This window comes from Schistocerca piceifrons, chromosome 7, assembly GCF_021461385.2.
Source record: "Schistocerca piceifrons isolate TAMUIC-IGC-003096 chromosome 7, iqSchPice1.1, whole genome shotgun sequence".
Classification (NCBI taxonomy): domain Eukaryota; kingdom Metazoa; phylum Arthropoda; class Insecta; order Orthoptera; family Acrididae; genus Schistocerca; species Schistocerca piceifrons.
Window position 1 is genome coordinate 204,026,484 of NC_060144.1, and position 26,472 is coordinate 204,052,955.

Sequence of the window (26,472 nt, forward strand, 5' to 3'; positions counted from 1 at the left end):
ATTATTGGCCCGCATCTCGTGGTCGTGCGGTAGCGTTCTCGCTTCCGACGCCCGGGTTCCCGGGTTCGATTCCCGGCGGGGTCAGGGATTTTCTCTGCCTCGTGATGGCTGGGTGTTGTGTGCTGTCCTTAGGTTAGTTAGGTTTAAGTAGTTCTAAGTTCTAGGGGACTGATGACCATAGATGTTAAGTCCAATAGTGCTCAGAGCCATTTGAACCATTTTGAACTATAGTATTAAGAAATTTAGATGAACACTCTGAGCGCCTTTGGCTCGCACATACAATGGGAACCGACCGAAGGGTTTCAGGCTGATCAGTCGAGTTTGGAGAGTAACGTGAAAAAGTAAGAGCTGAACAGGTGGACGGTATGATTCTAGCCTGAAGGCCACACGATTAACATCTTACTTGCGCGCCATATACTCGCACGTAATGTTCTTAATGAAATGCGACTGTACGGGCAATGCAGAGAGGAGCAGTGTACATTGGAAGTTTGTTTCGATATGTGACTATATTTAATGCAAAATATTTTATGTATGTTACATACTTGAACTGTGTTGTGTGTAGCAGTGTAGGTGCACATTTGTTATATGTCTTGTTAGCCGATTTATAGCTTTTACTCCAGTGCCGTTTATAAGAATGAAAGATACTGGCGTCACTTTTAGAAATCTGGCTGCTCATTTATAAACACAGAGCCTTGGCACATTCACTAGAAAGTTCTTACAGTTACACGTACCTACGAGTGAGTGCTACTTCTATGCAGGAGCACGGGCATCTGTAGAAGACACCAGGTAGGTGAACAATTTCATAATCTCTGTGTTCTGCCCTGATCTGGCAGAGCGCAACCAGGCCCCTCACTCGTCCTGGATTCACAGTACAAACGTGCGCAGCCATGTGAAATTTGTGGTAACACAGAGGAGCGAGTACACAGGGCGTAATTGGTGCTTTACATAGACTGACGTCACATTCAATTGCAAAAAGTTATTTTCACAAGAAGTTTTTTAACTCGGAACGGTAGCTGAAGAAGCAAGCAGTTAAGTTTTATGTTTAAATAATATGAGGGACGATTAAAAAGTATCCATTCGAAGGCATAACAGATCAGAATCGGTATGCCAGTCAGGGAAAATCCCCATCAGCATGGAGGCAATCAGCCCACCAACACACCAGGTTTAAGATACCCTTTTGGTAAAACCCTGTGTCCTGCTATGCGAAGAAGTCCGCCACTGCTTGCAGTATGACATCGTTCGTCAGGAATCGTCGACTTTTCAGGGCCGTCTTTTAAGGATCGAAGGCCTGATAATCGCTTGGGGAGAGATCACGTCTATAGGACGAGAGCTTGAGTGTCTCGCAGTTCATTTGGCGTAACATTTGCGCTACAACAATTCTCATAAGGGACGTTCGCTATCATGAAGCGGCAGCACCCCTTGACGCACTGTTCCACTACGGTGATATTCGATGGACATGCTGCCCCACACACATTCCGCATTCTCCAATGGGTGTCTACCGGTATTTGTCCTCAGGAAGCCTACTTAAGAACAACAGCACAACGGTCATGTTTTGGAACGCGTTTGGTAATGAAGTCGGCTTAGTTCACGATACCGCACTTACCGCATGGACGTCAATTCCTTCCCCAGAGGACGGTGGTTATACACCAAAATCGAAGTCGCATTACATTAAATGTACGCTGCAGCAGCGTCCTCTGACGGAAACCTTCTGATCGCACTGATTACTGGATATGCTATCGGGTGTTCACACATAGTTCCCCTGTAGACCCTGTTCGTTATTTTACATCGTGAGTAACTTAAAAGCAACACCGACTACTTCACTACTTTTCTTAGTGGTTTTATGTTTCATAATATTTTATTCTGGTCGAACTGGTTTTCCAGTGGTTGTTTAGGTGACAATTTATTTTTAGATACTCTGTTTACTCTGATGGTCCTGTTGAACTCACCTGTTAATATCAAGTTGTGGGTAGGAGAGATGTTTCTGTTGTGGACTGAGCTATAGAACTGTACCTCAGATGCTACACGGTGACCGCTTTACAATGGGATCCTCACCACTGACCTTAGCCCTCTTCTGCCATGCAGTTACAATAGGCCAAATTATTCTGCATGCAAACTATTTCATACAGGAGCTATATCCAGTGTGAGCAGAAGATTTTTGTTCTGCTTGTAGAATAAAGACTGCTGGTCTTTTTCAGAACACTGTTTTTGGGACACAAAATGATGGCAAATGTTGAGAAATTAGTTAATCATAACCAGTGTATCATTCCACAGAACTATTGGAGTGGTAGATATGATTAGCAACCAGTATTTTACAAATAAACAATCAGATTTCTTTTTACAAAAAAAGCAACACATCCCGAATGAATTATCCGAATGGGACGGAAATCGGTAAATGTGATGTACACGTACAAACAAACAAATGATAACAATTCTAATAAAATTTGATGATTTATTCAAGTGGAAGAACCTCTCGAACTGAGAAAGTCAATGACGCATTAGTGCAAAAACATGGTTCAAATGGCTCTGAGCACTATGGGACTTAACTTATGAGGTCATCAGTCCCCTAGAACTTAGAACTACTTAAACCTAACTACCCTAAGGAAATCATACACGTCCATGCCCGAGGCAGGATGCGAACCTGCGACCGTAGCGGCCGCGCGGTTCCGGACTGTAGCGCCTAGAACCGCTCGGCCACTACGGCCTGCATCGGTGCACCTCTGACACTTATGGAAGCGGTTATTCGGCTTGGCACTGGTTGACACAGTTGTTGGATGTCCTGTGGCATTTCATGCCAAAATCTGTCCAACTGGTTCGTTGGATCGTCAAAATCCTGAGCTGGTTCGAGGGCCCTGCCAATAATGCTCCCGACATTCTGAATTGAGGAGAGACCCGGAGAGGTTGCTGGCCAAGTTACAGCGTGGCAAGCACAAAGACAAGTAGTAGAATCACTCGCCGTGCGTGGGCGGGCATTATCTTGCTGAAACGTAAACCCAGGATGGCTTGCAATAAAGGGCAACAAATCGGGGCGTAGAACATCGTCGACTTACCACTGTGCTGCAATGGTGCCGCGTGTGACAACCAAAAGGTTCCTGCTATGAAATAAAATGGGACGACACCTTCACTCCTGGTTGTCAAGCTGCCTGGTGGGCGACAGTGAGGCTAGCCTCTCCTCGGTATCCGAAACGCCTCCAGACACTTCTTCGTCCTGGAATCTCATTGACTTGAGTGTCTTTAGTGACAAGTCCCGTTTAGAACTGAGCCCCGATGACCAGCGATGGCGTGTCTGAAGACTTCCCGGACAGCAGTGGAATACCAACCTGACTGGCGGTCGCCAAACAGCCCGAGAGACAGGAGTGGTGGACGGTGTTTACATTCCTTTTCATCTTCAGACCCTTTTGGATGTCATCTGCAGCATCCTTACAGCACAGCGGTGCATGGACGATATTCTCCGCCACGGTTTGTTGTCCTTCGTGGCAAACCTTCCTGCGCTTACATTTCAGCAAGATAATGCCCGCTCGCACATGACGAGAGTTCTACTGCTTGTCTTCGTGGTTACCAAAACCTATGCTGGCCAACAATGTCGCTGGATCTTTCCCCTATTGAGAAAGTGTGCAGCATTATGGGCAGGGTCTTGCAACTAAATCGGGATTTCGACGGTCTAACGCGCAAGTTGGACATAATTTGGCACGATATCTCACAGGAAGGCGTCCAACAAGTCTACTAGTCAATGCTAAGCGGAGTAACTGCTTGCCAGTAACGGGTCAACACATTATTGGCTTTGATTTTCAAACAGCTGAGCAAACCGCAACGTACTCAGTTTTCTCTTTACTTATTCTGACCATCACTAAAATCACACATAATACTTTTAGCGCAGCGCAGTCTGACTTTCAATAATGCCTACAAAAGAATGGCCCTGACTAACAATAACCTATACCTTTCATGAATCACTTACCTCACAAAAATCTTCTTTACTCGAACTACTGGAATACAGCGAGCGCCAATACTGCCACCTAAATGAAAGATTCTAACTACTGAAGGCACTGACTACTAGTAGGCATAGTCAGCAAATGAAAGGTTTTTACAGAGAACAAACAATGTATTTACCTTAATGGTGTTCATGACATCCAGTCTTACAAATTTCCTTTTTCTGATGGACACATGTCCACATCGTCCGCGCTCAAAACTCCGCCATCTCTCTCCCCACATCCACCACCGCTGGCGGCTCACCTCCAACTGCACACACCGAGCGAGGTGGCGCAGTGGTTAGCACACTGGACTCGCATTCGGGAGGACGACGGTTCAATCCAGTCTCCGGCCATCCTGATTTAGGTTTTCCGTGATTTCCCTAAATCGTTTCAGGCAAATGCCGGGATGGTTCCTTTGAAAGGGCACGGCCGATTTCCTTCCCAATCCTTCCCTAGCCCGAGCTTGCGCTCCGTCTCTAATGACCTCGTTGTCGACGGGACGTTAAACACTAACCACCACCACCACTCCAACTGCACAACGCTACGCACTGTTCACATGCAACTGCCCAGCACTACAGTAGTGAATATTCCAACAATGCCAACCAGCCGCAGACTGCACACAGGACAGTCAGTGATTTTCATACAGATCGCTACGTGGCGTTACCAACATAAAAACCTAAACAGCATACTTACAGGACGTTCTCTTGAATATATCATCCAATTTTTGTGAAAATGATGTTATTTGTTTGTCTGTACATCAACATCACGCCTACCGATTTCCGTACTATTCTGATATTTCCTTCGTGGTGCGACTTTTTCTTTTTGTCTTAGTGTACAAACGGAAGGCATTAGTTCTCCAATTTAACTCTAGCTTGTTTCCACGAGAGTGAACGTACCAAATTTTCTTCCCAATAAGGAAAATATTTGACCAGTCATGTCTAAACTTGGAGCATCACTGTTAGATTCGCCAGATTCTCAGCTCTGGAGCCACGATGTTCACGAGCGAGAAACTTTGCGTCCAAGTGAAGTAATAGTCACAGAATTATGTATATAATGGAAAAATATTGCCCTGCATTCCAACAGTATTATTAGTGCACGAAGTCTGTTTTCCACTAGTATTTCTTCTGTTTTAATGCTCATATTTGTACTTTTGTAATTTTTTCTTCTTTCCTTCTCCTCACAATATCAAATTTACTGTGAACTGTGGTACCAAATGTCTCACTAACCTGTATGGTAAGAGCCATCCACAGACTTCTTTCCTTATCTGTTAATTTCAGTACTTCTTCATTTTGTACTTTATTGTTCCTTTATTTCTTTAACATCCTTCTATATCACCATATTACAAAAAGTGTTCAGTTTCTTCTTCTCCAGGTATTCTGTGGTTCTTGTTTCTTATCCATACACAGCTGTGGTTGCATCAACTTTTTTTCATTTGAGTGTCGATACCAATAGACCTTTTTTACCGACAAAAGTTTACTCGCTTTAACAAGCACTTACTTTTGAGGTGAGCAACTGCAAAAATTCGAGGACAGGTTCCATGTTTTAATTGAAGTCTTGTAATTACTGTTTAACAATAAGGAAACTGATGAATAAGAGTGTATCACAATCGTCCAAATGTTAAAGTTGTTAATCATAAAATTACTCATCGAGAAAATTTATGTGTTCTAGCCAACGTTTAGGACAGGTAACGTGACGTGTTTAATAATTACTCAAAAGGTAATATTTGAAAACTTGCGTGACATTCTAAGATTACGACTCTGACCGATGATTTAAAATAATCTCACATTCGAAAGATTCACAATCGTTACACATTCAGTGTCACATTATGAAGAATACATCTGTTCAATAACAGTCATTGAAGTCCTCGGAGATAAAAAAGGAAAACTCACATTTTACAAATCCGACAAGTTACATAGACTAATATGACTGGATCGAGTACGTTCAGCGCAAAACAGAGATATCTACAGTATTATCCCTTTCTCCCACCGAAGTGATAATCGGATACGATTCTAAGGCTTCCAGGACCTGGTATACGTTGTGGGAAAAGGTGGTGTTATCCCCATATCGCACCGAGGTCTTCAGTTGCTGCGCTAAATAGGTGTTCACGTAAGTCATTTGTGAAAAAGAACAGCTGGTTGTTGGAAGCCGCTCAGAGATAATGCATGTGAACGGCTACTACATGTTCCACAATTCACATGAAAAATAGGTGACGTCATTGACGCTGTCTACTTATTCTTCACTGGCAACGGGTGTGAAGAGAGTATCGACGAGGAGGCTACCAACGTATCGCCACACCTATTGACGATGGACTGGTCAATGAGTTCCAACACGTCATTTCCTTATCAACTGCGACATAAATTTTCAAAAAGTAAGTTAAACATTATTATGGCAGGCTAAGTTTTACTGAATGGCGCATTACACTTCAATATGACACAGATAAGTGATATTGTTTTCAAACGTAATTACTAAGTCTCTGTAAACAACAGCCGGAACGCTCTACCAGTCATTTAGTTCCCCGACAGCAAAAATCCAATCCTTGTTCACGCAATCCTTCGAGAACCACTGTGTGTGAACCTCTTAATCGTTGGGAAACTCTCTCTGCGCTTGCCGGAAAAGATGGGAATCGCAGGTGGCAAGTTCTGGCGTTCGGAATCAGTATCATCCACGTCTGTACCACTTTGGTCACATTGTTGTCACAACTCCGCTACAGCTGGAAGCGACTTTGCATTTGGACCACACATCGCCAGAATTTCAGTTCGATTGTGTGTTCAGTTTAAACGTTTTGACCACAAAAACCGCACTGGCTAGCGTACTTGAAATTCGGAGTTCGGTCGCAGTTGCCGCACCATTCACTCGTACGCTGCGACCCTCCTGTTATGCGAAACGCAGCAGATCTGCGTCTGCAGGAAATCCGGAACACGTACTCTCTTCTGACTTATGTGCCACTCTTGACACACATCGATCTCAGCGTGAACAGTCTTGTCTACCACAGTTTATGAAGTAGCTGCGCGCTATTAAAGCAGTCAAGATATCGAAAACCAATTCACTAAATGTACGATGTGGGTACGGTTCAGTCAATTTGCCAGAAACCGAATAATTCAGGCAACATTATGAAAGGGAAATCGCTATATACACACACTATTCACGTTACAAAGAGCCCTCTAACTGCTTTCCTCGGAATTGCTGTGAAGTATCAACGCATTAATGTAATACATCTACTGTGTTATTTAACTGTGTTTCGTGGTTTTAAAATTCCCAGAAGTGAAATTACTCTCGCCATAAGGACGTAGCTAGTTGTACTTATTTGAAAGCGTTAATTAACTTATTATTCCGCGGAACCTGATTTGGAAGCTCTTGATGCGCTGGGGTAGATATAATGTTCAAGGTTCGCAAACATAACGATAGAATAAAAATAATACAACTTTGAAATTAACACAGGTGTATTATTGGCGCGAAACTAGCTACGCTATTTCAGAACAGTCGCAGTATTTAAAAATTTTATTGTGAGCGAAGGGAGTAGAATGAAGAAATAAGTCACTCGTACACAGAAGGAAGAGCATTTTGTTAACTTTTGTACATAATTTAAATCTATGTGCTTTGTCAAAGCGGAAGAACATATTTGATATTCTCTTTTAAGGCATATTAATTTGATGTCATATTAATATGACGTCTTAGATTGTGAACAAACTTAGTCATTATCACTACAATACCCTTGCGTTACTGTAGCTTAACTGTTCGAAACTGGGTCTCAAACTGGCCTTCCTATTTTAACTTCGTCTGATAGGGTAGTCTTATATTGCGCCATATGTTCAATCATTTCGGCTATAGTTTAGAAAGTGAAGTAAGTCTAGTAAAGAATGAGTTTAGAGAAATTTGTATCATCGTAGATTTAAAGTAATGGTTTACGGATTGCATAACTTTGGGTGTATTTTTTAACAGAATGGCTAACTAAAACAGATAAATCAGTCATCTAGTGTCACATCAAGTGAGCTAATCAGTGTTTAGAAAACTAGATGCTGTATTCCAACTTATGTCATAGTGTGCGAGAGCAATTCCATTGTTATATGGGGGTGTTGTTTCATCGAATAATGACTTGAATAATTCTCAACAGTTTTTAGTATGTTGGTAGTGCTGCAACTGTTATAAATATTGGTGCCGCATTTTAACTGCGATACACGGGCTGGACTCCTAATAATGGACTTGAACTACAATATACAACATAATAATATCGTTGTACTAACTGATAGTTCAGTGTACCTGATTGAGCCTCAAAGTTTTTAATTCTTTTTTTACTTGTAGTAATTTTGTGTAACGATGGTAGGGTACCAGTGGTGGTACCGGAATGAGAATCGTAACAGACACAACAAAATTATCTCCGCAAATGCAACATTACAGTACGAAATAACTGTATCGGCACAGTCTAGAAAATAAATGTCTGTTTAAATTACATTTTTCTTTTCTGGTCCACAATATCGCGTTCTAACGTATACCTGTGTCGGTGTACTGCTGGAAACAGAGCGTACGTTTAAGTGTTATTTTGCTTTCGGAGAGGAGCATTTTACCAAGGCCTAACTTATGCCCACGTCCTTCCGTAACATCCAGTGTACTTAAATGTGTAAAAGAACTTATAGTCCACTCAAATAGTGTTCAAAACGGTTGTCTTCGTAACAAAATCGCGAAAGTTTTTTCTTAGTGGTTCTGTATGTTTTTTGGACTGCTGAATCAGAATTTCATATTTGCTGCCATGTAGGGGGTCGGCTAACAACGAATATCGCAAAAAACCTACAATTTCTCGTTTATATTTTGAAAATAACGTGTTTTCGGAAGCTGACCACTCTCTACAAAATTAAAGTATACAATCTCCTACAAAATGCACTACTCAGGTCTGATTTTTGATGAGCTGAAAGCAGCGAATTTTTTGCCCTTCTGCGTAAACGTCAAAACACCTAACCTACATATCTACATATATACACCGCTAGCCATCAAGCAGGGTTTGTGGCGGCGGGCACTATTTGTGCCAAAGTCAGATTTGTCCCTCCCCCCCCCCCCCCCTCCTCCTCTGTTCCACTCGCGGAAAGCGCGAGGGAAAAACGACTGTCTGAACGCCTCGGTAAGAGCTCTAATTTTCCTTACCTTTGAATGGTGATCATTGCGCGATTTGAAAGCTGGTGGTAATAATATTTGCTCTAAATCATCGGCGAAGATCGGATTTTGGAATTTAGTGCGCAGCCTCTTCCGTTTCGCGCGTCGTCTACCTGCAAGTGTGTCCCACTTCAAACTTTCTATGAGATTTGCAACGCTCTCGCGATGGCTAAATGTACCAGTCACGAATCTTGCCGCTCTTCTTTGTACCTCCTAAATCTCTTGAATCGGATCCAACTGGTAACGGTCCCATACAGACGAACAATACTCTAAGACTGGACGAACTAAAGTATTGTAAGCAATTTCCTTTGTTGAAGGACTGCATCGCTCCAGGATTCTACCAATAAACTGCAATCTAGAGTTCGCATTACCCGTTACTTGTGTAGTCTGATGGTTCCATTTGAGCTCATTTCTAACAGTCGCACCCAAATACTTGACGGATGTTACCGCTTCCAAAGACTGGGCATTTATTTTGTTTCCGTACATTAATGGGGATTTTCGCTTTGTTATGCTCAGTAGATTACACTTACTACTATTGAGAGATAACTCCCAGTCATCACACCACGCATTTATTTTCTGCAAATTTTCATTGATTTGTTCACAACTTTCGTATGATACCACTTTCCTGTAGACTACAGCATCATCGGCAAACAGTCTAATGCACCATCAACTAGATTGTTTATGTAAATCGTTAAAAGCAGCGGACCTATTACGCTACCCTGGGGTACACCTGAAGTTATGCTTGTTTCTGTTGAAGTCACCCCATTCAGGACGACGTACTGCTCTCTGTCTGTTAGAAAACTTTCTATCCATCCGCATATGTCATCCGATAGACCATAAGTGCGCACTTTTTGGAGCAAGCGACAGTGCGGAACTGAGTCGAACTTCTTTCGAAAGTCGAATATGGCATCAACCTGGGTACCGGTATCTAGAGCCTGTTGTATATCATGCACAGCAATCTGCAACGTGTACAATAATCTGCAGCCGGCTGCACCCCGCACGCAGGACAGCCGCAGAAAGAGTCTCTTCCCCATTCCGGACAAGGCCACCCGGCAAGCACTCTGAGTGAACGTTGGACTTCTTCCCCGCCGTAGCCGCTATGTTCCTGAGGTGCTCCATGACCCGCTTAACAATGGAGCTCCCAATAACTTAAAAACCCCTACCCCCACATGCCTGTCCAGACCTTGCTGAAGGAGTGGCCACTGTCCTGGGAGAAGGTGCATTCTGATCCGGCTCAGCCTCTCCCCCCAGCATCAGATAGCACACTGAATCTATTAGCAGAGTACATGGGATTTGGGAGGAGCCTGCGTCCCCCACACAGAGTTCGCATTGAGGTTTGAGACCTCGACACAGCCCGCCACCTACACTGAGGTGAGAGTGGGCCAGATGGCTCAGTCGCACCTGAGGTCGGCTCAGTGATAGAGAGCTGTGACATCTCCCCCTCCACATCAAGTTCAGCAGAGGCTACCCCAGGCACTCCACATCCCACCGCACCTCAATGTGGCTCTCTGGGACCTGTTGACTGTGGTCAACAAAACTTCCCAGCTGCGTTTGGACTGTGGCCAACTCCTCCTGCATCCGCACACAACAGACACAGTCCCTATCCATCTCGTTAATATGTGATTTACTATAAGAAACTTAAGGATACCTGCCGCCACACAAGGTTAACAGCTAAACACTAGTTGGCGGAAAGGACACTCAACAATGAAAAATAATAAAAATGTATGCTAGAAGCTATATCTGGTGCTTATTTTCCTGCTAGGTGCTATCTAGTGAATACTAAAAAAAGAAAAACAGTGAACTGCTAGAGGCTGTCTAGTGAATATTATTGAAGAATTAAACAGTAACCTACGGTAAGCTACACCTATTGATTGTCCCTCGTATTTATAATGTAAACAAACGTTTACGTACACGGGAAAATGACCTAATAAAACTATAAAAACTGCTACCTTCAATGTATCGACTCTAAATGACACTAATAAACGTAAATACTGAGTATTGCTTACACTGACTTAATTGATAGTCCCGCGTATTTAAGATCAGTTAAGAAGGTAAACTGACGTTTGCGTACACGCGAAACTGTCGTAAACAGAAACTTCGCTGTCCTTATTCAGACGCAAATAAAAACTAAAACCTTCAATTTATCAAGTCTATCTGACACTAACGCACGTAACTACTATAGAATATACAGTAAAAAAATATTACTAGCTAAATTACTTATCTCGTAACACAGCAAGCGAAAAGCGCTCGTAGCCAGCGTCAGGGCTGCCAACCAAGCTGCCATCCCATGCCAGACAGCTCGAAAAATATACTTGGTATCAACCAAAGCCCATAGCACATGGAACTACCCTAAATTTCTTATACGATACGTATATAAAACCTATTTTTCTCACAAGAGGGGAAAGAGGAAAGTGAAAATTTCGAAAAATGCGTTCTGTACCCTACAGTCAAACGACATTTTCGTCCTGTCTCTCGTCGGACCTATACCTTCTCTTTATTACCCTCAAAAGAGGTTGTTTTAAGTGTTTAATAAAAACCTTAAGAAATCGTAAAAACATCATATTCGGCATGTGAAACCGAACAGAAAGGTGAATATGAAATCCGTGTGTACTCATGTACATGTGTCATGAAATGAGTGGATGTCGAGCCCACGACTGAGTCGTCACTGCGAGTGGGCATGTATTTTGTATAGTGAACTATGGAGGTATGAAAAAATGCCTATACTGATGTCACGTGCTCAGTTTTTTACGCGTCTCCGCCGCGTGGTATTAGCCGAGCGGTCTCAGGCGCTGCAGTCATGGACTGTGAGGCTGGTCCCAGCGAAGGTTCGAGTCCTCCCTCGGGCATGGGTGTGTGTGTCTAAGTTCAGGGACTGATGACCTTAGCAGTTAAGTCCCATAAGGTTTCACACATATTTGAACGTTTTCTTTACGCGTCTCCGTTTGGCTGCCGGTGACCTGGGCAATGTTTCTTTGGCGCTAGTAGGTCCAGGGGGCAATGGTAGCCAAGGCAAAGTGTCAGGGGCTGTTGAAGGTTCGGGCTCAAAAGTGAGACGTCACTCTTCTTTAATTTAAAGAAATGTAATTCAATGATTAATGCGATGATAGAGAAAACCTGATTAGTAACGACACATAATGATGCAAAATATTACACGAATTAATAACTTCTGTTACTTCAGCTGCTTGGCCTCAAAACTGTCGTTGATGTTGGAGTAGAAACATTCACTCTGCTGTATGGAGTGTGAGTGGGTGACTTTGACGTTTTTGCAAAAGGGCCGAAAATTCGTTGCTTTTCAACGCGTTCTAGAACCAATACCGCTCGTAAGAAAATCAAATATGGGTAATGCTTCTTCTAGGAAATCTTGTCTATGTTAATTTTGTAGGGAGTGGTCACCTTCGGAAAACGCATTGTTTTCAAAATATAAACGAGAAAGAGGGGAAAATGCTAACATTTTAAAATTTTTGCGTTTTTCGTTACGAAGCCAACCTCATACAAGGCAGCAAACATGAAATTCGGATTCAGCACCCCGAAACATACAGACTTTTCTGCCGGAGGAAACACGCTATGAGAAACGTTAATAAAAATTAATATCAGTAACCTGGTGCATAGCCAATACGGCACCACAGTCAGTAACAAAAACTGAAACGTGAAGTTAGCCGTCACTGCTTCGGAGCATTATCAGTATCAATGGCGGGAAGACAGACTACAGAATTTGGTCATTGCGCTATCTGTGACTCTGAAGGTGCCCTCGGCTGCTATTTCGTACTACGAGGGGCGTTCAAAAAGTAATGCAACACTTTTTTTTCTGGAAGCAGATTGATTCTTTACATGATTCCAGTACACCGTATTATTCCCCACTCTTTTCACTGTAAAATCCTGTTTTTCAACATAATCTAATAACATAACCTAATATAATCTAATAACATAAGCTAATAACATAATGCTATGGGCTAACACCATCTTACTTGGAGCAGCCGTATGTCGGCATGGTGCCACTCTAGTGGTCGAAGTTGGAGTCAGTATCTTACTGCATATGCTCCCATCATCACACACTGGTTCCCACGGATTACATCCTTCATTGGCCAAATAGATGGAAATCGTAAGGTACGAGATCCGGGCTGTGGGGTGGATGAGGAAGGACAGTCCAATGAAGTATTGTGAACTCCTGTCGGGTGCGCAGATCTACGTGTTCTCACAGAGAAGGAGAAGTTCGTTCGCATTTTTATGGCGAAGTACACGCTGAAGTCGTTTCTTCAATTTCCTGAAGGTTGTAAGCGGCCGGCTGGAACGGAGGAGATCGGACCGGTCTGCGCGATCTAGATGCGATGATGACAAACTCCTCGCTCATCGGCTGAGCGTGCTTTTGTTTCGATGCCACGTGTTCCTAGACATTCTGCAAGCTCCTATGAATTGATGCGATGCTCTGGTTTTCCGCCAAAACAAACTCTATGACTACTCTCTACCCAGAACGTACATCCATTGCAGATGCCATTTTGATGGCTACGTACAGCGCCGTCTGTCAAAGCTTTATGAAACTATTGGGGCTGAAGCGGGAATATTCCAAAATGTCTCACAACAAATTCCGCATTTCTTCAACAGAAACTGGCAGAGAAAAAAAGTGTTGCATTACTTATTGAACGCACCTCGTGGTATTCTTGCTGGACCCAAATTTATAGGACAGAGGTGACAGTTTTCTACTTGTTGGTGGTGTATACGCTGCGAGTGACGTCTCTGTGTTTATACCCCATATCACTATCTTCCGTGTATTGCCAACGACAGAAAGTTCTGTACATGCAAGCCTACTGAACTGATTTAAACTTTCTTCTTTACAATTGCTCCCCATCACTTTTGTGCTAATGAGTCCGATATATCAACAGAGAAAATCCATCGAGACAGTGATTAAGATAAATCTCTGTTGTGTTCATTCTCCATTCTCCTAGTGGCAACAGACCGGCTGCCTATCAGATGAACTTGTAATCTAAGGGTGAAAATAATTGACAAGTTCAAAATATGAGTCGATCCGTGCTCTGTCCACGATTACCGAAAATGTGGACTGTCCACATAAATAGGGAGCTGGTCTCGAACCCCGGTCCTACATTCAGTTGTCAATTCACAAAAGTTTTTTTGAGACTGAGAGTATTCACTGGCACTTTTTTAATGAACGTTTTATCTACACACCCGGCTATTATGTGTGAGAAGGAAGAAGCATTAGCGCTTAGTTACTAAGATTATTGCTCATTGGAGATGGAGGAAAAGATAAAACAGGGTGCGTTTTTCGTTGGAGAGGGGGAGGGAGGGGGGCACGCAAATTTTCGTCTCGATTGATTCAGGAAAAACATAAAATGCTACATTAGGCAGCTCCAGTCCTTACAAATGTGAGTCCAGTGCACTAACCACCCCAGCACTTCACACGTCCTGCTATGTATTGCGTGTGTTATAAAGCAGTTCCATTATCTCCTGGATGAGGTCGCACTGTTTCGCGCTGTGGGTATCTCATTTTCTGAATAAAGTGTCATTATACAAGGTGATTCAGCTGCCCCTGCCACTTGGTATTATCCAACCCGCATTGCCTTCAAATACCACTCATAAGATTTTCATGTTCTAAAATGGTTCAAATGGCTCTGAGCACTATGGGACATAACTTCTTCTGAGGTCATCAGTCCCCTGGAACTTTTTTTTTTTTTGGTCATCAGTCTACTGACTGGTTTGATGCGGCCCGCCACGAATTACTTTCCTGTGCTAAGCTCTTCATCTCAGAGTAGCACTTGCAACCTACGTCCTCAATTATTTGCTTGACGTATTTCAATCTGTGTCTTCCTTTACAGTTCTTGCCCTCTACAGCTCCCTCTAGTACCGTGGAAGTCATTCCCCCATGTCTTAGCAGATGTCCCATCATCCTGTCCCTTCTCCTTATCAGTGTTTTCCATATATTCCTTTCCTCTCCGATTCTGTGTAGAACCTCTTCACTCCTTACCTTATCAGTCCACTCAATTTTCAACCTTCGTCTATAGCACCACATCTCAAATGCTTCGATTCTCTTCTGTTCCGGTTTTCCCACTGTCCATGTTTCACTACCATACAATGCTGTACTCCAGACGTACATCCTCAGAAATTTCTTCCTCAAATTAAGGCCGGTATTTGATATTAGTAGACCTCTTGGCCAGAAATGCCTTTTTTGCCATAGCGAGTCCGCTTTTGATGTCCTCCTTGCTCCGTCCGTCATTGGTTATTTTACTGCCTAGGTAGCAGAATTCCTTAACTTCATTGACTTCGTGACCATCAATTCTGATGTTAAGTTCCTCGCTGTCCGCATTTCTACTACTTCTCATTACCTTCGTCTTTCTCCGATTTACTCTCAAACCATACTGTGTACTCATTAGACTGTTCATTCCGTTCAGCAGATCATTTAATTCTTCTTCACTTTCACTCAGGATAGCAATGTCATCAGCGAATCCTATCATTGATATTCTTTCACCTTGTATTTTAATTCCACTCCTGAACCATTCTTTTATTCCCATCATTGCTTCTTCGATGTACAGATTGAAGAGTAGGGGCGAAAGGCTACAGCCTTGTCTTACACCCTTCTTAATACGAGCACTTCGTTCTTGATCGTCCAATCTTATTATTCCCTCTTGGTTGTTGTACATATTGTATATGACCCGTCTCTCCCTATAGCTTACCCCTACTTTTTTCAGAATCTCGAACAGCTTGCACCATTTTATATTGTCGAACGCTTTTTCCAGGTCGACAAATCCTATGAAAGTGTCTTGATTTTTCTTTAGCCTTGCTTCCATTATTAGCCGTAACGTCAGTATTGCCTCTCTCGTCCCTTTACTTTTCCTAAAGCTAAACTGATCGTCACCTAGCGCATTCTCAATTTTCTTTTCCATTCTTCTGTATATTATTCTTGTAAGCAGCTTCGATGCATGAGCTGTCAAGCTGATTGTGCGATAATTCTCGCACTTGTCAGCCCTTGCCGTCTTCGGAATTGTGTGGATGATGCTTTTCCGAAAGTCAGATGGTATATCGCCAGACTCATATATTCTACACATCAACGTGAACAGTCGTTTTGTTGCCACTTCCCCCAATGATTTTAGAAATTCTGATGGAATGTTATCTATCCCTTCTGCCTTATTTGACCGTAAGTCCTCCAAAGCTCTTTTAAATTCCGATTCTAATGCTGGATCCCTTATCTCTTCTAAATCGACTCCTGTTTCTTCTTCTATCACATCAGACAAATCTTCACCCTCATAGCGGCTTTCAATGTATTCTTTCCACCTATCTGCTCTCTCCTCTGCATTTAACAGCGGAATTCCCGTTGCACTCTTAATGTTACCACCGTTGCTTTTAATGTCACCAAAGGTTGTTTTGGCTTTCCTGTATGCTGAGTCTGTCCTTCCGACATTCATATCTTTTTCGATGTCTTCACATTTTTCCTGCAGCCATGTCGTCTTAGCTTCCCTGCACTTCCTATTTATTTCATTCCTCAGCGACTTGTATTTCTGTATTCCTGATTTTCCCGGAACATGTTTGTACTTCCTCCTTTCATCAATCAGCTGAAGTATTTCTTCTGTTACCCATGGTTTCTTCGCAGCTACCTTCTTTGTACCTATGTTTTCCTTCCCAACTTCCGTGATGGCCCTTTTTAGAGATGTCCATTCCTCTTCAACTGTACTGCCTACTGCGCTATTCCTTATTGCTGCATCTATAGCGTTAGAGAACTGCAAACGTATCTCGTCATTCCTTAGTACTTTCGTATCCCACTTCTTTGCGTATTGATTCTTCCTGACTAATGTCTTGAACTTCAGCCTACTCTTCATCACTACTATATTGTGATCTGAGTCTATCTCTGCTCCTGGGTACGCCTGACAATCCAGTATCTGATTTCGGAATCTCTGTCTGACCATGATGTAATCTAATTGAAATCTTCCCGTATCTCCCGGCCTTTTCCAAGTATACCTCCTCCTCTTGTGATTCTTGAACAGGGTATTCGCTATTACTGGCTGAAACTTGTTACAGTACTCAATTAGTCTTTCTCCTCTTTCATTCCTTGTCCCAAGCCCATATTCTCCTGTAACCTTTTCTTCTGCTCCTTCCCCTACAACTGCATTCCAGTCGCCCATGACTATTAGATTTTCCTCCCCCTTTACTTACTGCATTACCCTTTCAATATCCTCATACACTTTCTCTATCTGTTCATCTTCAGCTTGCGACGTCGGCATGTATACCCGAACTATCGTTGTCGGTGTTGGTCTGCTGTTGATTCTGATTAGAACAACCCGGTCACTGAACTGTTCACAGTAACACACCCTCTGCCCTACCTTCCTATTCATAACGAATCCTACACCTGTTATACCATTTTCTGCTGCTGTTGATATTACCCGATACTCATCTGACCAGAAATCCTTGTCTTCCTTCCACTTCACTTCACTGACTCCCACTATATCTAGATTGAGCCTTTGCATTTCCCTTTTCAGATTTTCTAGTGTCCCTACCACGTTCAAGCTTCTGACATTCCACGCCCCGACTCGTAGAACGTTATCCTTTCGTTGATTATTCAATCTTTTTCTCATGGTAACCTCCCCTTTGGCAGTTCCCTCCCGGAGATCCGAATGGGGGACTATTCCGGAATCTTTTGCCAATGGAGAGATCATCATGACACTTCTTCAAATACAGGCCACATGTCCTGTGGATACACGTTACGTGTCTTTAATGCAGTGGTTTCCATTGCCTTCTGCATCCTCATGTCGTTGATCATTGCTAATTCTTCCGCCTTTAGGGGCAATTTCCCTGCCCTAGGACAAGAGAGTGCCCTGAACCTCTATCCGCTCCTCCGTCCTCTTTGACAAGGCCGTTGGCAGAATGAGGCTGACTTCTTATGCCTGAAGTCTACTTAAATCTAACTAACCTAAGGACATTACACACATCCATGCCCGAGGCAGGATTCGAACCTGCGGCCGTAGCGGTCGCACGGTTCCAGACTGTAGTGCCTACAACCGCTCGGCCACCTCGGCCAGCTTTTATGTTCTCTCGGTTCCTACATGAAAATTATTAGTCCTATGGGAGAAATGAACAGAGTATTTGTAGGAAATTTAGAGTAGTTAAATTTTGTACTGGGGTGCGTTTTCACTAGAGCTTAGTTTTCGAATTATTCGAGAATAACACACAAACGTGACCTTCAACCATGTTTTTCTTGAATAACTCGAAATCTACGGCCGCCAGAGAAAACGTAACCCAATACAAAATTTAACTATATTAAATTTCCGACAGAAAGGTCCTGTTAATTTTTTGTTGGATGAATAGTTGGAGTGTAGCGAGAGGAGAATATGAAGATCTTGCGAGTGGTACCTCAAGGGGTTGCAGAGAACCCAGTGTTAGAGGCGATGAATCACCCTCTATTTATGTAAGGAGGGACAGATGACTAAAGTTCACTTCTCAGGCCGTTACCTTACGTCTTTTCAAACTTAGCCCTTGTGTTCACATTCAACGATCAGAAATTGGAATTTGAAAGTCAAAGATGTTGAACAGAGACAGGTTTGGCGCTATCCATATTCCATTCACACGGGGAATAATAGTATCACTGTAGACAGCGGTCTGTAGCAGGAGAGAGTTGTACCTGAGAAGACAGTGTAGTTAGGAACACATGATGTGTTTTGGTCGGTAATTCACTCTGTTTTCGCCATCTGCTACTGTTTTACTGCTGTAAAGGTGCGTCCACATCAGCTGCGCTGCACTAAACCAGGAAAAGAGTTTCGGCGCAGCGCGGCGCGGCCTACGTGGAAGTCAAACCGCACAGCTCTGCGTCGAGCTACGCAACAATGAACCAAGTTCAGTTTGGAGTGTTTGTCGTGTTCCATTCTTTTTACTGACACGTGCTCTAACACAATGGAACACTGCTGCTCACTGAAGAGCACTCGACTCCATTCGGAGCTGTTCTGTCCCGGTCTGCGCTGCTGTGCCGCGAGCCTTTGCAAGGCGCTTCGCGGTTTGGCGCTTCCCGTGTGGACGCGTCTGTAGACATGAAGCTCAAAACGTCTTGTGCAGCGCTTGTAAACATTTCGCGTTCGACACATTTAAATGCTGTAAAATACATCAACAATGTTTGGAATATATTGTTAATTAGACGGGTACAGACTTCTATAAGCACTCCGTCTTCAGGCCACGAGTGATCTACCGGGACCATCCGACCGCCGTGTCACCCTCATGGAGGATGCCGTTAGGAGGGGCGTGGGGTCAGCACACCGCTCTCTCAGTCGTTATGTTGGTATTCTTGACCAAAGCCGCTACTATTCGGTCGAGTAGCTCCTCAATTGGCATCACGAGGCTGAGCGCACTCCGAAAAATGGCAATAGCGCATGGCGACCTGGATGGTCACCCATACAAGTGCCGACCACGCCCGACAGCGCTGAACTTCGGTGATCTCACGGAAACCGGTGTATCCACTGCGGTAAGGCCGTTGCCGGTACAGACTTCTAGGGCGAGTAAAATTCTACATATTTTAGAATCATGTATATAATACGTGTTCAATTTAGCCATAATTCGTCGGCGGTACACCATCCTGTGTCGTGAAACACAAGAATGTCTTTTACCACGGAACATGAGATTCTTGCAGATGAGGTGACTTTCTTCCATGTCTTCACGGTTTTGAAAACGGATATTGGCTTTAATTTCCAATAGTCTGTATTTCAAAGTGTATTTAGCTTGTAACTCGTTGTTGATAATATTACTGATTAGTTTGATCTCACTTACTGATTATTAGTCTGCAGTAACATAATAATGTAACAGACAACTAAATACGGTAATGACATGGTTTTTTTCTCGGTAGCAATACTTTTATATGTCAATAAAATATTTGTTCGCACTTTAGAACAAGGTTTCACATTTCGAAAAATCTTATTTTCCCCTAGTAATTTTCGTAATTTCAGAAAAAGACTGCAGTATGTAAACAGTGAATGCCATCATTTACAAAACGAATAAGAAAATATATGAAACTGGTACATGGCCAAGTCACATTAACGTGACTACAAATTATGTTGGGTATCAATGTGCAATAGCCACGCACAGACATGAGGTGGCAGCACCAGCAGTGGAGAATATACTGTATAAAGCATGTTGTGAGGCACGGAAAACAGTGTAGCCGTTGCCGTTATGCGGAAACGGAGCGAATTATCTGACTCACAGAACGGCATGGTCATTGGGTTACTGGCCAAGGGTGGATGCTTCTTCGAAATGGCAAAGTTTGGAAATTGTTCGCGTGCCGCCGTGGTTGGACTATAACGTGCATGGCAAAATGGTATTATCAGAAACGAGCACAAGGACAACTCTGGCGCTCCACGAGCCATAGTTGACAGGGGTGGATGACGGCTATGGAGATGTGAACGGGCGAATAGACGTGCAACTGACCACGCAGATGAACCAAGGGGCTACCAGCTGTGTCTCCTCAACGACTGTTCAGTGAATGTTACTGTGTATGTGCTGCCACAGCAGATGCGTGGCTAATGCACCCATGCTGGCTGCTGTTCATGCGACGAAGGCAGGAACTACCTCCCCAGTGCCGCAATTTGACGTCCACTGAGTGGCGACAGGTGGTCTTTTCCGATGAATCACGCTTTGTGCTCCATAGGACATGTGCACAGTGTAACAATCGTCGGAAGTGTACTGAGCAGAGGAGGGAACGTTACGTTCTTTGGAATGTTTTCTCGGCATTCCCGAGGTTATGTCGTCATTTTGGAAGACAGACTGGATCAACAAAACTATGCTTCTATCCTTGGGGACCAGTTCCTCCCCTGTATGCAGTTTGTTTTTCTGAGGGACGATGGTGTCTGCCAGCAGGACAATGCAACGTTTCACACAGCTCGTAGTGTACGTGCGTGGTTCATAGAGCATCAGAATGTATTTACCGTACTCCTCTGGCCACCAAACACTGCGGATTTAAAGCCAGCCGAGAATCTGTGGGACCACCACGATTGAGCCGTATACGCCACGGATTCTCAAACGAGGAATCTAGCGCAGCTCACCACGGCACTGTGACGGCATCAACATCCCAGTCGGCAGCTTCCAGGACCTCAATGGTTCTCTTCCAGCATGTCTGGTAGCACTCCGCGCTACAAAATGCTTTTGGCAGGTGGTCGCACTAATATGACTGGGCAGTGTATAGAGGCGAAAGTCTGTAAATTGTACCAAGATGCAACGCTGTCCTCTACTCGCAAGACAAGCTTGTGGCATGTCATACATGTTCCTTTATTCTCTTGGAGAATTGACACAACATTGTGTGTGCAGATTAAATTGCATTTGCTTTTCAGATGTAAGATATCCGGAATACACGCAAGACATGATCCAAGATGACATTATGTCGACATCTCCCAAGGATTATGTCTGTAAACTCAAAAGCGAGCAGCGCTTTTGGTGGGGAAGTGGCCTTTCCCGGAAGAACGCTGCCACCGGCCTACAGGGGCACCCAAAATCTGTTGCCCGTTATCGGTCTAGCGGTGTAGATCGGCGTGCAGTGATACATGTCGTTTCTGTTCGTGGGATCTTAGCTGTCAGTGTCAATGAGTTAAGTTTGTATACTTACTGATGTACTTCGATATCCGGAAGTGATGGATAATCGTCTAGCATTGCAAGAAAAATAGGCAGAATACGAAGAAGTGGAGGTGTTAGCGGAGTAACGAGCGTTCGATTGTCTCTAGTGTTATTACAGCGTGTATTAAAGAGGCGACCCAAAGAGAACTGTTGGCTGATATTACCAGTCCCAATTAAAGGGCTGAAATCTATGCAAACATCAGCCTCACCCAATAGGACACATAAGTAAGTAACGGAAAAATAAGCCGCATGGTTTACTGGAATCGCCACGAAGGAAAACTAATAATTTTGGGAGGAAACCCATCGTTATAGACAGTTTCAAAATCACGTGAAACCTTTGATGCCTATGGAACACCAAATCTCTCTCTCGGTCACTATTCACCTGATTCTAAGACATATTGCTTAAAACATGTGCGCAATAGCTATTCTAAACACTGCTGAAATTTCCTTCGAAACATGTACACCGATTCTGGACTTCTAAGCAAAAAGCTGACATTCGAGGTGCCTTCACATATTCATTTTTATTTTTTGGTAAGAACTTTATTTGTTAATCTATAGCAATGTTATCCTCTTCAAAATATTCCCCAATACATGCTATACACTTATGCCAGTGCTTTTTCCAATTCCCGAAACACTTCAGGAGCTGTTTCTTCGGGACAGTTGATACGTCTCTTAATTATGCATTTTTAATCTCATCCATGCTTGTAAAACCGCTGTCCTTTTAGGCCTGCTTTGAAATGTTTATACCACTTGTCTGCCTCTGATTTACTCATAACACACCAAAAGCAATATTTACCATTTCTAAAAATTGCATACACTTTACTCCATTCATATAGCAAAATTTAATACAGATTCTTTAATTTATTTTATACAAAACAAATAATCGTTGATGCTACCAAAACACATGTAAGCTTTCTGACAGCTGACAACAGAGTAAATACCCAATATGAATAACATTATACACATACTTTAGAGGCATGTTTACAAAGACAGTGACAAAGAAGTAGTGCAAATCGGACTAGTACAACACACAAAATTATAAATTTCTGCATACTTTTTAAACACTCTTCGTGTTGCAAGAATTGTTAAGTTTCAATGCAGTCCTTCAAAGAAAACTTCTACCTCTTGGTAGAAACACAAAGGAAGAACCGGCCTTAAATTCTACAGACGGATTGCAGTATATGGGGTTGGTTTCACGAATAGCAATAGAGGGACATACATTTACATGAACAGGCATTCGGTTCTATCTTTGTAGTATAATCCTGGCTTCCGTTCTTATGTTAATAATATTTACTCTATAATGTTGTGTTTCGGAAGAAGCTATCGCTTTTTGTATTATGTTCTTAGTGGATTTGTCTAAAAATGAACGCAGCCGAGACGTATCTCTACACGGCGTCGCCACAGATTTAAAGCGGGCGCCGTGGCAGAGCCGGTACTGCGTTGTGAAACAGCCTGTAGGAGCGCCCTGTGACGTAGCTGGGTTGGCGGAGCCGGGACTCGCTCGCTGACTCTTCACTTTACCGACAGACTACAACCGACATCCTTTACAGTAATGGCAGTCGAGGAAGGGGGAGAATCCCCGTAGAGGATTATCATGACGAAGAACTTACCTTTCCAAGAAAAGTTACGCCCTGAGAGAAAGAAAATTGACACTTTTCTATATTAGTAAGAAACATCGCGCGTGGCGACCAAAACGTTTTCTCTCTCTAACACACACACACTAACACTCACACGTATGTAGAGGTGCAGACTTACCCGCCCATGGCTGCCACAGGAGACGCGGTTGCTGCCACCTCCACCTCCTGAACCCCCGACGCCGCTGTTGCTGCCGCTCCCACCGCCCCCGCCGCTGCCGCTGCCGCTGCCGCCGCCGCCACCACTGCCACCGCTGGCCGCTCCCCGGTTGGAGCCCACCATTGCCACTCCCTCCACGGAGCGGCTGGCGTCCGTCCCAGAGGACGACTGCTGGCGGAAGCGCCGGCCGAAGTGTACCAGCTTGCGCGTTATCATCGCGTTCATGAAGATAATGAGCAGCACAGGCAGGATCAGCGTGACCAGGCTGTCCACGATGTTGATGGCGCGCATGATCTCGTGGTACTCCGGCAGCATTTCACACACGACGGTCCCGTCATCTTGCTGCACCTGAAACACACACCGGTACGAAATACACTATCTGCTGCGCGATAGATATGTATGGCCAACAATGAAGTGACAAAAGTCGGGGGATAGCGATATGCACTTAGGGAGATGGCAGTAGTATCACGTGCACAAGGTGTAAAAGGTCAATGCTTGGTTGAACTGTGTCTTGTACTGAGGTGCTTCATGTGAAAAGTTTCTGACTCGCATTCGGGAGGACGCCGGTTCCATCCTGCGTCCGGACATCCTGATTTAGGTTTTCCGTGATTTCCCTAAATTGATCCGGGATGGTTCCTTTGAAAGGGCACGGCCGACTTCCTTCCTGATCCGACGAGACGGATGACCTCGCAGTTTGGTCTCTTCCCACAAAACAACCCAACAACAGTTTCTGACTCGATTATGGGCGCACGACGGGAATTAACTTTGAATGCGCAATGGTAGTTGAAGGTAGAGGCATGGGACATTTCACTTCAGAAATAGTTAGGGAATACAATGTTCCGAGAGCCAAAATGTCAGGAGTGTGCCGACAGTACCAAAGTTCAGGCATCACCTCTCAGCCTGACAATGCAGTGGCCGACGGCCTCCACTTAACGACCGAGAGCAGCGGCCGTTTGTGTAGAGTTGTCAGTGCTAACAGATAAGCAACACTGTGTGAAATAACCGCAGGAATCAATGTGGGAGTGCGAAGAACGTACCCGTTAGGACAGCGCGGCTAAATTTGACGTTAATGGACTATGGCAACTGACGACTGTTGTGAGTGCCTTTGCTAACAGCACTACACCGCCTGCTGCGTCTCGGTCACTGCGAAACCATGTCCTGGTCATATGAGTCCGGATTTCAGTTGGCGGCAGGGTTCGACTGAGTCGCTGACCACACGAAGCCATGGACTCAGATTTTCAACAACGCACTGTGCAAGCTGGTAATGGTTCCATAATAGTGTGGTCTGTGTTTACATAGAATGGACTGGATCCTCTGATCCACCTGAATCGATCATTCAGTGCAAATGGTTACATTCGGCTAGTTCATTTGCAACATTCATGGACTTCATGATCCAAACAACGATGGAATTTTACTGGATGACAACGGGCCATGTCACCGGGGCACAACTGTTCGCGATTGGTTTGATGAAATTTCTGGTCTGAGCGAATGGTTTGGCCGCCCAGATCGCCCGGCATGAAACCCTTCGAACATTTATGGGACGTGATCGAAAGGTCAGTTCGTGCACAAAGTCCTGCACCGGCCACACTTTCGCAATTATGGACGATTATAGAGGCGGCATCGCTCGATATTTATGCATGGAACTTCCAACGAGCTGTTGAGTCCATGCCAAATCGAGCTTCTGAACTACGCAGGGCAAAAGGTGGTCCGAGACGATATGTGCAATTATCCCATAACTTTTGTGACACGAATGTATATCATAAAGTGAAGTGGCTAATATCTATGGCGATCCCTCAAGGAGTGGCCATGCCTTTCGTGAACGCTCAGACAGCGTATCTCTGCGGCACAACGATGGTACTCACACGGTTGCTGCTTATTATATCGTGAATTGTAGCTGCGGGTACTCTACTACGTGCTAAAACATGGCTAGATGTATCATATGTTAAACGTGTTGGGTGCTACAGGGTAAGCTATTAGGGTACCAGTCACCCCTATGAATGTGTTGCAACAGTTTGCTGACTGCGCTTGAAAACAAGGAAATTCGATAGCATACTGATGTGCTTGCATGTGTCGCATAAGAAATATTGATACTACAACAGGTGTCTTATTTCTTTTTCTGGACACAGTAGCTTACTTATACACGGTGAATCACAACTGCATATCCGAAATTTCGCACGTTGTTCATGTATAGCGTTTTGGCGCAAGTGACACTTTTGTCGTGAAAGAGTAGCTTCACTTCTTTTAATTTTCTATCCTCCGTTATCATTATGGCTGCACTGCGCTGAATCTGTCTACACAACGACGCAAATATTCACAGTATGCTCTGCTTGTTCCATTCTCTCACGGTACCTGCTGTTTAAACCAGCAATGCCGTCTTTACTCGCGCCCTCAGGCTACCATTTTGTACTCCTAGGATCTGTCTACGATCTGCCATTCCGGCAGTATTAGTTATGATAACGGAGATACATTGCAGTATAAACTGTTTGACTGATGAAGAAGTGACCGATACGAACGCCGTGTGATGATTCTCTGAATGAAATGTAACAGCGGCACAACTACGCTATACCGGACTTTTCACGCAGTGACGGAAACCACATTACAGTATCTTTCGGTCTGTTCACAGGCAAATGTGTTTTGTGTCCTATGTTTGGGTGACTGCATTTTACAGGTTTGTTAACTCTTGTGAAGGCATTTTCACAGAATCACAGAAACAAAGATAGTTGGTGTAACAAATCGAACAAATAATAAGTATACAGTATTGTTGCTCTGTTACGAGTCACGGTGGCCCACGACTCGTTGATACCAAAATAATCAGAAAATGTCCCTGAACAACGTCCGAAATTTCGCCCGAGAATTTCGGTTTCATGCTGTATAGTTAATTTTCAATTACCGTAGAGAACTGCAAACTGACAACCCCACGTCAACCAGCAGACCATAATTTAACATGTTTGTTTAAAATAATCTTGTATAGCCTTCCAGGAGTGTGTAA

At 43.8% G+C, this 26,472-nt stretch overlaps 1 protein-coding gene across 1 annotated transcript in view; it reads right to left on the reverse strand.

Annotated features, from left to right (window-relative positions):
- Window positions 1-26,472, reverse strand: part of LOC124805552 (neuropeptides capa receptor-like) — a 733,846-nt gene that overhangs the window by 12,997 nt on the left and 694,377 nt on the right. The window contains exon 4 of the mRNA XM_047266119.1: window positions 23,604-23,831. Within this exon, the coding sequence (XP_047122075.1) occupies window positions 23,604-23,831 (228 nt within the window). The remainder of the gene's footprint in view (window positions 1-23,603; window positions 23,832-26,472) is intronic.